This window comes from Macaca nemestrina, chromosome 20 (assembly GCF_043159975.1).
Source record: "Macaca nemestrina isolate mMacNem1 chromosome 20, mMacNem.hap1, whole genome shotgun sequence".
Lineage (NCBI taxonomy): Eukaryota > Metazoa > Chordata > Mammalia > Primates > Cercopithecidae > Macaca > Macaca nemestrina.
The window spans coordinates 1,888,516-1,900,711 of NC_092144.1; the positions used below are offsets into that span (position 1 = coordinate 1,888,516).

Here is a 12,196-nt window from a genome sequence, read left to right on the forward strand (position 1 = left end):
CCCTGGGTGAATCCCCTGCTCCAACGAGACTGAAAGCGGCAGGAGCACAGACGAAGGTCATGGTGTCACCGTTGCACACGGCTGCCATCTGGCCGTGTTCTGGCACTCATGTTTGTAAATCCTCTTACATTTCAAAGCCTTAGTGATAACCCATCAGTGGGAGATCGCCCAGAATGGCGATTGGCAAATGATTATAAACACCAGAGAGGTAGCCGGGTTCAGTGGCTCACACCTAGAGGCCGAGGCAGGAGGATCACTGGAGGCCAGGAGTTCAAGGTCAGACTGGACAACATAGTGAGACCCCATCTCTACAAAGAAAAAAAAAAATTAACCAGATGTGGTGGCACACCTGTGGGCCCAGCTACTCTGGAGTCTAAGGCAGGAGGATCGTTTGAGCCTGGGAGGTCAAGGCTGCAGTGAGCTATGATCACACCACTGCACTCCAGCCTGGGTGACAGAGCTCAGACCTTGTGTCTAAAAAATAAACAATAAAAAAGATTAGATATCTATTCCAGGGGTCAGGAAGCGACATCCTGTGGACCAGAGCCAGATCTGGTCCTTCCCCCGTTTTCATACAGCCCACCAATCTAAGAATTATTTTTGCATTTTATTATTATTACTGGAGACTGGGTGTTGCTCTGTCACCCAGCCTGGAGTGCCGTGGTGTGACCACAGGTCCTTGCAGCCTCAACCTCCTGGGCTCAAGCAGTCCTCCCACCTCAGCCTCCTGAGTAGCTGGGATCACAGATACGCGCCCCACCACGCCCGGCTAATTTAATTTTTATTTTCTGTCGACATGGGGTCTTGCTATGTTGCCCAGGCTGGTCTCAAACTCCTGGACTCAAGCAATTATCCTGCCGCGGCCTCCCAAAGAGATGGGATTACAGGCGTGAGCCACCGCGCCCAGCCAGGATTTGAATTTTAGTGTCCATAAAGTGTGACGGGAACATAGTTGTGTCTAATTCTTTACATGTGGTTGGCTGCTTCAGTGTGATAATGGCAGAGTTAAGGGACACAGTCCTAACTGCCTTGTGAGTATGAAAATAGTTACTGCCGGCTGGGCGCCGTGGCTCACGCCTATCATCCCAGCACTTTGGGAGGCCAAGGCAGGAGGCTAGCAGTTTGAGACCAGCCTTTCCAATATGGTGAAACCCTGTCTCTACTAAAAATACAAAAATTATCCAGGTGTGATGGCATGCGCCTGTGGTCCCAGCTACTTGGGAGACTGAGGCATGAGAATCACTTGAACTTGAGAGGTGGAGGTTGTAGTGAGCCGAGATCGTGACACTGCACGGCACACCTGTGGTCCCAGCACTTTGGGAGGCCGAGGAGGGAAGGTTGCCTGAGGTCGGGAGTTCAAAACCAGCCCGGGCAACATAGCAAGATCCCCTCTCTACAAAAAATAGAAAAGTGGTACTGGGCACGGTGGCTCACGCCTGTAATCCCAGCACTTTGGGAGGCCGAGGAGGGTGGATCACCTGAGGTCAGGAGTTCAAGACCAGCCTGGCCAACATGGCGAAACCCCGTCTGTACTAAAAATATAAAAATTAGCTGAGCGTGGTACTGGGCACCTGTAATCCCAGCTATTGGGGAGGCTGAGGCAGGAGAATCGCTTGAACCCGGGAGGCAGAGGTTGCAGCGAGCCGAGATTGTGCCACTGCACAGCAGCCTGGGTGACAAGAGCGAGACTCCATCTCGATAGAGAGAGAGAGAGATAGAAAAATGAGGCTGGCGGCCGGGCGCGGTGGCTCAAGCCTGTAATCCCAGCACTTTGGGAGGCCGAGGCGGGCGGATCACAAGGTCAGGAGATCGAGACCACAGTGAAACCCCGTCTCTACTAAAAATACAAAAAATTAGCCGGGCGCGGTGGCGGGCGCCTGTAGTCCCAGCTACTCAGGAGGCTGAGGCAGGAGAATGGCGGGAACCCGGGAGGCGGAGCTTGCAGTGAGCCGAGATTGCGCCACTGCACTCCAGCCTGGGCAACAGCGTGAGACTCCATCTCAAAAAAAAAAAAAAAAAAAAAAAAAAAGGAAAATGAGGCTGGCGTGGTGGCACATACCTGTGGTCCCAGCTACGGGAAGCTGAGGTAGGAGGATCGCTTAAGCCTGGAGATTTGAAGTTGCAGTGAGCCAAGATCACACCACAGCACTCCAGTCTGGGCAACAGAGAGACTGTCTCTCTCTTAAAAAAAAAAAAAAAAAAATCAGGGATGATGTGTGAAAGTCAGGAGCAGAACTCTGGGTTTTGGGCTGCTGGAGGGATTTAATGTGTGTGTGGCCAGGGATGATGTAATCTGACGAACATTTCAAAGGCAACTTAACTGCTGTGACCGGCTCACAGAGGGGCAAGGGAGGGAGGAAAGAGGCCAGTCGCTGCAGAGGGGATGCTGGTGACCTGTGCTGGTGGCCTGTCCAGAGCCGTAGCTGCACAGATGGTGAGGAATGACTGGATTAGGAATCTGTTTTGAACACTGAGCCAACAGGAGTTGTGATGAGTGTGACAGAAAAAGAGTCTGTGGTCACAAATTCTTTGATTCTCCTCCCTTCGAAAGATGGCACTCAGGCTGGGCGCGGTGGCTCACCCCTGTAATCCCAGCGCTTTGGGCGGCTGAGATGGGAGGATCGCGTGAGGTCAGGAGTTTGAGACCAGCTTGGGCAACATAGGAAGACTCCCTCTCTACAAAAAAAAAAAAATTAGCTGGGCGTAGTGGCACACACATGTGGTCCCAGCTACTAGGAGGCTGAAGTGGGAGGATCGCTTGAGCACAGGAAGTGGAGGCTGCAGTGAGCTGTGATCTCACCACTGCACTCCAGCCTGGGCAGCAGAGAAAGACTTTGTCTCAAAAAAAAAAAAAAAAAAAAAGGAGGCAGGAGGGTGAGAGTCAGAGAGAGACTGGAAGAGGCTGCACTGTGGCTGTGAAGGGGGAGGAAGGGGCCCTGAGCCTCTGGACGCTGGGAAAGGTGGGAAACGGATTCTCCCAAGTCCCCAGGAGGGCCCAGGTCTGCCCACAGCTTGATGATGAGCCCTGTAAGATGGATCTCAGGCTTCTGACTTTCAGAACTGTGAGATAATAAATCTATTCCATTTTTAAATTTTTTGAGACAGGGTCTGGCTCTGTCACCCAGGCTGGAGTACAGTGGCGTGACCACAGCTCACTGCAGCCTCCACCTCTTGGGCTCAAGCAATCCTCCTGCCTTAGCCTGAGTTGCTAGGATTACAGGCGTGAGCCACCACATCTGGCTAATTTTTGTTTGTTTTCTGTGGAGATGGGGTCTCACTATATTGCCCAGGCTGGTCTCAAATGCTCAAATGCTAGGATTACAGGTGTGAGCCACCATGCCTGGCCAATAACTCAGTGTTCCTCTAAGGCCCCAAGTGTGGGGTCCTTTTTTACAGCAGCTATGGGAACCTCAGACTTACTCTTTCTAACAGTGGACCCCAGTGACCTACGGGAACCCCTCACCCTCACACAGCGGCCCAGCCAGCAGTCACTTTCCACCTTTTTGTTTTTTTGAGACAGTCTCGCTTTGTCACCAAGCTGGAGTGCAGTGGCGCACTCTCAGCTCACTGCAACCTTTGCCTTCCGGGTTCAAGCGATTATCCTGCCTCAGCCTCCCAAGTAACTGGGATTACTGGCGTGCACCAACATGCCTGGCTAATTTTGTATTTTTAGTAGAGATGGGGTTTCACCATGTTGGCCGGGCTGGTCTGGAATTCCTGACCTCAAATGATCCGCCCACCTCAGCCTCCCAAAGTGCTGGGATTACAGGCGTAAGCCACCGTGCCCGGCCATTTTTAAGGGCATAGTTGCAACCCTTGCTTATGGGAAGAGAAGTACCTTCAGCCTCTGACCCCATGTTTCTGTCTTGCTGTGTGGCATTCAGCTTACTGTCTGCGTGTCTCTGAGCCATGGAGTCTACCGTGGCTGACGTACACCTCGTGCCCAGGACAACCAAGGAAGTCCCCACTCCGGACGCTGCATGCTGTCGAGTGACCACCATTGGTGTGGTGGCCACCAGCCTTGTCATCCTCACCCTGGGAGTCCTTTTGGGTAAGTGACTATGGGATTGGCTGGGTTCACAAAACAAGGGGACGTGTGCAAAGTCACCAGGAAGTGACCTGCTGGTGTCTCCATGACCATCTTAGAATCAAAGGGCAGTGTCTAGGCGTGGAAATGAAAGCTGCCCTAGGTCAGGCGGGTGGGCAGGGAGTGGAGCAGGTGAGTTCCTGCGTGCGTCAGTTTTCCCAACTAAAGAAGCTCCCAAAGGAAGTTTTCACAGCTGGGATGACAGAGAAACACAGACAGGGAAATGATCTTGTTTTAAATTTTGGCAAATCAGCAAAATACCCAAAAGGATTCTTATAAAACTAAGCAATTAGGTTGGGCGTGGTGGCTCCCGCCTGTAATCCCAGCACTTTGGGAGGCTGAGGCGGAAGGACCATCGGAGCCCAGGAGTTTGAGACCAGTCTGGGCAACATGATAAAGCCCTGCCTCTACAGAAAATACAAAAAATTACCCAGGCATGGTGGCGCCTGTAGTCCCAGCTGCTCAGGAGGCTGAGGCAGGAGAATCACTTGAACCTGGGAGGCAGCGGTTTCAGTGAGCTGAGAACGCACCACTGCACTCCAGCCTGGGTGACAGAGTGAGACCTTATCTCAAAAAATAATAATAAAAAATAAGGCCAGGCGCAGTGGCTCACACCTGTAATCTCAACATTTTGGGAGGCCGAGATGAGCAGGTCATGAGGTCAGGAGTTCGAGACCAGCCTGACCAACATGGTGAAACCCCATCTCTACTAAAAATACAAAAAAAAAAAAAAGAGAAAGAGAGAGAGAGAGAGAGGACGGGAGGGGAGGGGAGGAAAATAAATAGCTGGGCATGGTGGTACATGCCTGTAATCCCAGCTACTTGGGAGGCTGAGGCAGGAGAATTGCTTGAACCCAGAAGGCAGAGGTTGCAGTGAGCCAAGATCATGCCCTTGCATTTCAGCCTGGGTGACAGAGCAACTCTAGCTTAAAAAAAAAAAGTTTTAACATTTAAATGATTATAATAAACAGTAATTTGTGGAGAAATGCTCTTGTGTGGCAAAATAGTAAGTTGGAGATCCTTTGAGAATCCTCCTAATTTTTTTTTTTTTTAAATATTTGTGGAACTTCTTAAACTCCCAGAGCCAGACACGTTTGACTGAGGCCCTCTAGTGGCCATGGGTACCAAGTGCAATATAATTTGGGTTCCTCCTGTGAGTATTTGTGTGTGCATGAGGGTGTGCATGAGGGTGTGCACGGTGCACACGTGTTCATCGGCATGCGTTTGTGTGTGCATGCATGTGTGTGTCTGCGTGTGTATCTATGTGTGCATAGATGTGTGTGCGTGTGTTCGTCCTCACACTAGTAAGAGGCAGGGTCAGGGCAGAGTTTCTCATCTACATTCTAACAAATACGTTTTGGGAAAAACGGATAGATATAATTCCCATCAGGATCCCCCTGAAATCACAGGAAGTCTTTTGTTTTGTCTGGTTTTGTTTTGAGATGGAGTCTCATTCTCTGTCTCCCAGGCGTGACGGAGTGCAATGGCACTATCTCAGCTCACCGCAACTTCCACCACCCGGGTTCAAGCAATTCTCCTGCCTCAGCCTCCCAGGTAGCTGAGATTACAGGTACGCGCCACCGTGCCCAGGTAATTTTTGTATTTTTAGTAGAGACAGGGTTTTGCCATGTTGGCCAGTGCTGGAAGTCTTTTAAGAACCACTTAAGGCCGGGTGTGGTGTCTCACAGCTGTAATCCCAGCACTCTGGGAGGCTGAAGCAGGAGGATCACCTGTGCCCAGGAGTCCAAGAGCAGCCTGGGCAACATAGCGAGACCCTGTCTCCACAAAAAAATTAAATAATAAAAACGAGAAGTATTTAAAATTAAAATTTTAAAATGTTTTAAATGAAAATGAGTGGTTGTACGTGCCTGTAGTCCCTGCTACTCAGGAGACTGAGGAGAGAGGATTGCTTGAGCCCAGCAGTTTGAGCCTGCAGTGAGCTATGATCACACCACTGCACTCCAGCTTGGCAGACAGAGTGACACTCTGATAAAAAAATAAAAAATAGCCGGCCACGGTGTCTCACGCCTGTAATCCCAGCACTTTGGGAGGACGAGGCAGGTGGATCACATGAGGTCAGGAGTTGGAGACCAGCCTGGCCAACATGGTGAAACCCTGTTTTTACTAAAAATCCAAAAAATTAGCCAGGCGTGGTGGTGGGCACCAGTAATCCCAGCAACTTGGGAGGCTGAGGCAGGAGAATCACTTGAACCCGGGAAGCAGAGGTTGCAGTGAGCTGAGATGGCGCCATTGCACTCCAACCTGGGCAATAAGAGAAAAACACCATCTCAAAAAATAAAAATAAATAAATAAATGAGAGAGAAAAAGAAAATGATGCCAGGTGTAGTGGCTCACACCTGTAATCCCAGGACTCTGGGAAGCTGAAACGGGAGGATTGCTTGAGCCCAGGAGTTCCAGATCAACCTGGGCAACATGGCGAAACCCTGTCTCTACAAAAAATACAAAAAATTAGCCAGGGCCAGGCGCGGTGGCTCACACCTGTAATCCTACCACTTTGGGAGCCTGAGGTGGGCAGATCACGAGGTCAGGAGTTCGAGACCAGCCTGGCCAATATGGTGAAACCCCGTCTCTACTAAAAATACAAAAATCAGCTGGGCGTAGTGGCACGCGCCTCAAATACCAGCTACTCGGGAAGCTGAGGCTGGAGAATTGCTTGAACCCAGGAAGTGGAGGTTGCAGTGAGCCAAGATCGTGCCACTGCACTTTAGCCTGGGCAACAGAGTGAGACCCTGTATTTAAAAAAAAAAAAAAAGGGCCAAGCACGGTGGCTTACGCCTGTAATCCCAGCACTCTGGAAGGCTGAGGCGGGCAGATCATGAGGTCAGGAGATCAAGACCATGCTGGCCAACATGGTGAAACCCCGTCTCTACTAAAATACAAAAAAAATTAGCCGGGCGTGGTGGCGTGCGCCTGTAATCCCAGCTACTCAGGAGGCGGAGGCAGGGGAATCGCTTGAACCCGGGAGGCAGAGGATGCAGTGAGCCAAGATCATGCCATTGCACTCCAGCCTGGCAACAGAGTGAGACTCTGTCAAGAAAGAGAAAGACACAGAGAGAGAGAGAGAGAGAGAGAGAAAGCAAGCCAGCCAACTAGGCGGATGGCGGGCGCCTGTGGTCCCAGCTACTTGGGAGGCTGAGGCAGGAGGATCACCTGAGACCAGGAGGTCGAGGCTGCTGTGAGCTGTGATTGCACCACCGCACTGAAGCCCGAACAATAGAGACCCTGTCTCAAAGAAATAAGACATTTTAAAAAATAAAAATGAGAATTCAGCCCTTCCCGAACAGCTCACCGTTTTAGCTGGAGATGTCAGGAGAGGCTGAGTGGAGAGCGGGGGACATTCTGAACTATTTCTGCAACTTCCTGAATCTGCAGTTGTTTCAGAGTGAAGACTTACAGAGTGAGGTTGGGACACAGAGGCGGGGCAATTCAGTCCACCCACCAGGGTGCTCGTGTTTCTTTATTTTTAGTTTCTTGAACGAGAAAGCATACTGTTTTTAGAATTGGTTCAGAATATTCTATCTACTGAATATATGACTATGTAAATAGCCATCTAGCATATCTATCCATTTAGGATAATCGGAAGTGGGCCCCAGCTTTCACAGATCACGTGGTTGCTATTTGCATCTTTTAAATGTTGTAATTATGGCCATTTTTTTTTTTTATTTGGCTGGTGTGCACTTCTGGTAGTTTTAACGTATTTTTGACCAAAACTCGTGCTCTCATGGTTTCTGTGGTTGCTCTCGTAGTTTTTATTTAGAATTTTTTCTGCTGCTTGACTCAGCATAGGAATTTTTTTATGACATTATTTTTGCTATACTTGGTATTTTGGGCACAACATAGGCAACAGCTAAAACCCAGTGCTTTCTGCCAGGCGCAGGGGCTACCCCCTGTCATCCTAGCACTTTGGGAGGCCGAGGAAGGCAGATCACCTGAGGTTAGGAGTTCCAGACCAGCCTGGCCAACATGGAGAAACCTCATCTCTACTAAAAATACAAAAATTAAGGCTGGGTGCAGTGGCTCACACCTGTAATCTCAGCACTTTGTGAGGCTGAGGTGGGCGGATCCCCTGAGGTCAGGAATTCCAGACCAGCCTGGCCAACATGGTGAAACCCAGTCTCTACTAAAAATGCAAAAAAACTAGCCAGGTGCATTGGTGCACGCCTGTAATCCCAGCTACTCAGGAGGCTAAGGCAGGAGGATCGCTTGAACCCGGGAGACAGAGGCTGCAGTGAGCCGAGATCACACCAATGCACTCCAGCCTGGGCGACAGAGCAAGACCCTATCTCAAAACAAACACGGTTGGGCGCAGTGGCTCATGCCTGTAATCCCAGCACTTTGAGAAGCCAAGGCTGGCGGATCATCTGAGGTCAGGAGTTCAAGACCAGCCTGACCAACATGGAAAAACCCCGTCTCTACTAAAAATACAAAAATTAGCTGGGCGTGGTGGTGCATGCCTGTAGTCCCAGGCACTACTCGGGAGGCTGAGGCAGGAGAATCACTTGAACCCGGGAGGCGGAGGTTGCAGTGAGCTGAGATGGCACCACTGCACTCCAGCCTGGGCAACAAGAGCAAAACTCTGTCTCAAAACAAACAAACCAGTGGTTTCTAAAGATGACCTCATGGGCCTGTGGCCGGACAGTCCTGATGGCCTCTGGCTGTGCTCATGTCCCTGCAGCAGGAGGTGGTATCTGTCATTTCACCATCTCCTGATGCCATTCCAGCGGTTACTCCCTGAAGTCAGCTCAGATCCTGGGCCAGGCACTACATGGGAGACAGGCATAAGCAGGACCTCTTCCTGCCTTCGAGGAAAACGCGGGGGCGTCTGGGGCTCACCTGGCTCTCACCCACCTTGTACTGTACCTGGGAACCTCCGGGGGGATGGCTGTAGAATTCAGCTCCAAACCAGAATGCTTTTGGGAGTTGAGGGACAGCCCTGTGAGTACCTATTCAGGGCAGCCACAGGGGCGTTGGCCACCCCACTGCAAGTCGGGAGTGACCACCAGGGTGTGTGGGCAGAGACAGGGCGGGTCCCGGGCGGCAGCTCAGTGGAGGCCTGAGCCCCCAAAGGTGGGCTCTCTCACAGCCCCTGGTCTCGTCCCCAGCCTTCCTCTCTACACAGGGCGTCCACGTGGACCACACGGCCGAGCTGCGGGGAATCCGATGGGCCAGCAGTTTGCGGCAGGAGGCCTCGGACTATCACCGCACACTGACGCCCACCCTGGAGGCACTGGTGAGGGTGGTCTGTGTTTGGGGGCCAGGGAGGAAAAGCGGATGGCCAGGGCTTTGACCTGGAGCTGCTTTCCATGTGGGAGGGAGGCAGGCCGGAGGCAAGGAGGCTGAGGTGGAGGCTGTGAGACTGGGAGGCCAGGCCATGGGGGAGGGGAAAGGACGAGGCCAGGTGGTCAAGGCAGATACCTGCAAGACAGAGCTGTATCCACTGAGGACAGACTCACGTAGGATTGATTTTAGGCCACATTTAGAGGTTTTTTTTTTTTTGAGATGGAGTCTCACTCTGTCGCCCAGGTTGGAGTACAGTGGAGTGACCTCTGCTCACTGTAACCCCTGCTGCCCAGGTTCAAGTGATTCTCCTGCCTCAGCCTCCCAGGTAGCTGGGATTACAGGTGCGCACCACCATGTCCAGCTGATTTTTGTATTTTTAGTAGAGACGGGGTTTCATCATGTTGGCCAGGATGGTTTGGAACTCCTGACCTCAAATGATCCTCCCACCATGGCCTCCCAAAGTGCTGGGATTACAGGCGTGAGCTACCGTGCCCGGCCCTCCACATTTAGAGTTTTATATTTTATTCTAAAGGGGAATCACAGCCCTCATGCATAGCTGGGGGAATGTATTTTATTTTATTTTTTTGAGACAGTCTCTCGCTCTGTCGCCCAGGCTGAAGTGCAGTGGTGCGACCTTGGTTCACTGCCACCTCCACCTCCCGGGTTCAAGCGATTCTCCTGTCTCAGCCTCCTCAGTAGCCAGGGTTACAGGCACCCACCACCAAACCTAGCTAATTTTGTATTTTTACTAGAGATGGGGTTTCACCATATTGGCCAGGCTTGTCTTGAACTCTTGACCTCAAGTGATTCACCTTCCTTAGCCTCCCAAAGTGCTGGGATGACAGGTGTGAGCCACTGCACCCAGCCTGGAGGAACGTAAAATGAGGCATTCCTGGAAAGCAGGAAAAGGAAAAAAATAATGGTGATGCACGCCGGGCGCGGTGGCTCATGCCTGTCATCCCAGCACTTTCGGAGGCCGAGGCAGGCGGATCACCTGAGGGCAGGAATTTGAGACCAGCCTGGCCAACAGGGAGAAACCCCATCTCTACTAAAAATAAAAAATTAGCCAGGCGTGGTGGCGCACGCCTGTAATCCCAGCTACTCGGGAGGCTGAGGCAGGAGAATTGCTTGAACCTGGGAGGCGGAGATTGCCATGAGCCGAGATCGCACCACTGCACTCCCACCTGGGTGACAGAGTGAGACTCCGTCTCAAAAAACCCAAACCAAACAAAAAATGTATGTCCACATGAAAACTCGTGTGTGGATGTTCATAGCAGCATGGCTCATAACAGGTAATGGTGGAAACTCAGATATCATGAACGGATGAACGGGGAAACAGCGTGACCATTCACACACTGGAATATGACTCAGCCAGGAAAAGGAGCCAGGCTCAGACACAGGACATAGCAAATTATATCTCAATGGAAAAAAAAAAAAGTTTTCCATTTTATTCTAAGAGAAACAGACGTGTGGCCACATCAGCAATCGTGTATTAAAAAGAGCACTCCAGGCAGGCATGGTGGGTGCCTCACATTTGTAATCCCAGCACTTTGGGAGGCCGAGGCGGGTGCATCACCTGAGGTCAGGAGTTCGAGACCAGCCTGAGCAACATGGCAAAATCCCATCATTACTCAAAACACAAAAATTAGCCAGGTGTGGTGGTGTGTGCCTGTAATCCCAGCTACTCGGGAGGCTGAGGTGGGAGGATTGCTTGAGCCCAGGAGGTGGAAGTTGCAGTGAGCCAAGATTGTGCCATTGCACTCCAGCCTGGGTGACAGAGCGAGACTCCATCTCAAAAAATAATAAATAAAAAAAAAAACAGGCTGGGCGCAGTGGCTCACGCCTGTAACCCCAGCAATTTGGGAGGCCAAGGTGGGTGGATCACGAGGTCAGGAGTTCAAGATCAGCCTGGCCAACATAGTGAAACCCTGTCTCTACTAAAAAACACAAAAAATTAGCTGGGCATGGTGGTGTGTGCCTGTAATCCCAGCTACTTGGGAGGCTGAGGCAGGAGAATTGCTTGAATCTGGGAGACAGAAGTTGCAATGAGCCGAGATTGTGCCATTGCACTCCACCCCAGGCGGCAGAGCAAGACTCTGTCTCAAAATAATAATAACAACAATAAAAAAATTAAAAATAAAACTTAAGTCTGGGTGTGGTGGCTTACAACTGTAATTCCAGCACTGTGGGAGGCCGAGGCAGGCGGATCATGAGGTCAGGACTTCGAGACCAGCCTGGCCAACATAGTGAAACCCCATTTCTACTAAAAATACAAAAAATTAACTAGGCATGGTGGCAGGCACCTGTAATCCCAGCTACTTGGGAGGCTGAGGCAGTAGAATCGCTTGGACCTGGGAGACGGACGTTGCGGTGAGTGGAGATTGCGCTACTGTACTCCAGTCTGGGCAACAGAGAAAGACTCCATCTCAAATACATACATACATACATACATACATACATACATACATACAAATAAAAATTTAATTTTTTGTGGGGGGGGTGGAGTCTTATTCTGTTGCCCAGGCTGGAGTGCAGTGGCCAGATCTTGGCTCACTGCAAGCTCCGCCTCCCGGGTTCACACCATTCTCCTGCCTCAGCCTCCTGAGGAGCTGGGACTACAGGCACCCGCCACCTCGCCTGGCTAATTTTTTGTATTTTTAGTAGAGATGGAGTTTCACCATGTTGGCCAGACTGGTGTCAAACTCCTGACCTTGTGATCTGCCCTCCTTGGCCTCCCAAAGTGCTGGGATTACAGGCGTGAATAATTTTAAAATTTAAAACAATAAATAAAAGGAAATTCTTTCCCAT

General features: G+C 50.9%; 1 protein-coding gene across 3 annotated transcripts in view; it reads left to right on the plus strand.

Annotated features, from left to right (window-relative positions):
* Window positions 1-12,196, plus strand: part of LOC105487238 (transmembrane serine protease 9) — a 63,381-nt gene that overhangs the window by 24,523 nt on the left and 26,662 nt on the right. For 2 of the 3 annotated variants that reach the window (XM_071087078.1, XM_071087079.1), the window contains exons 2-3: window positions 3,885-4,051; window positions 9,211-9,338. In XM_071087078.1, the coding sequence (XP_070943179.1) occupies window positions 3,910-4,051; window positions 9,211-9,338 (270 nt within the window). In that variant the 5' untranslated portion in view covers window positions 3,885-3,909. Of the gene's footprint in view, window positions 1-3,884; window positions 4,052-8,851; window positions 9,117-9,210; window positions 9,339-12,196 lie in introns of those variants that run through there. The other variant, XM_071087080.1, reaches the window with a different exon arrangement.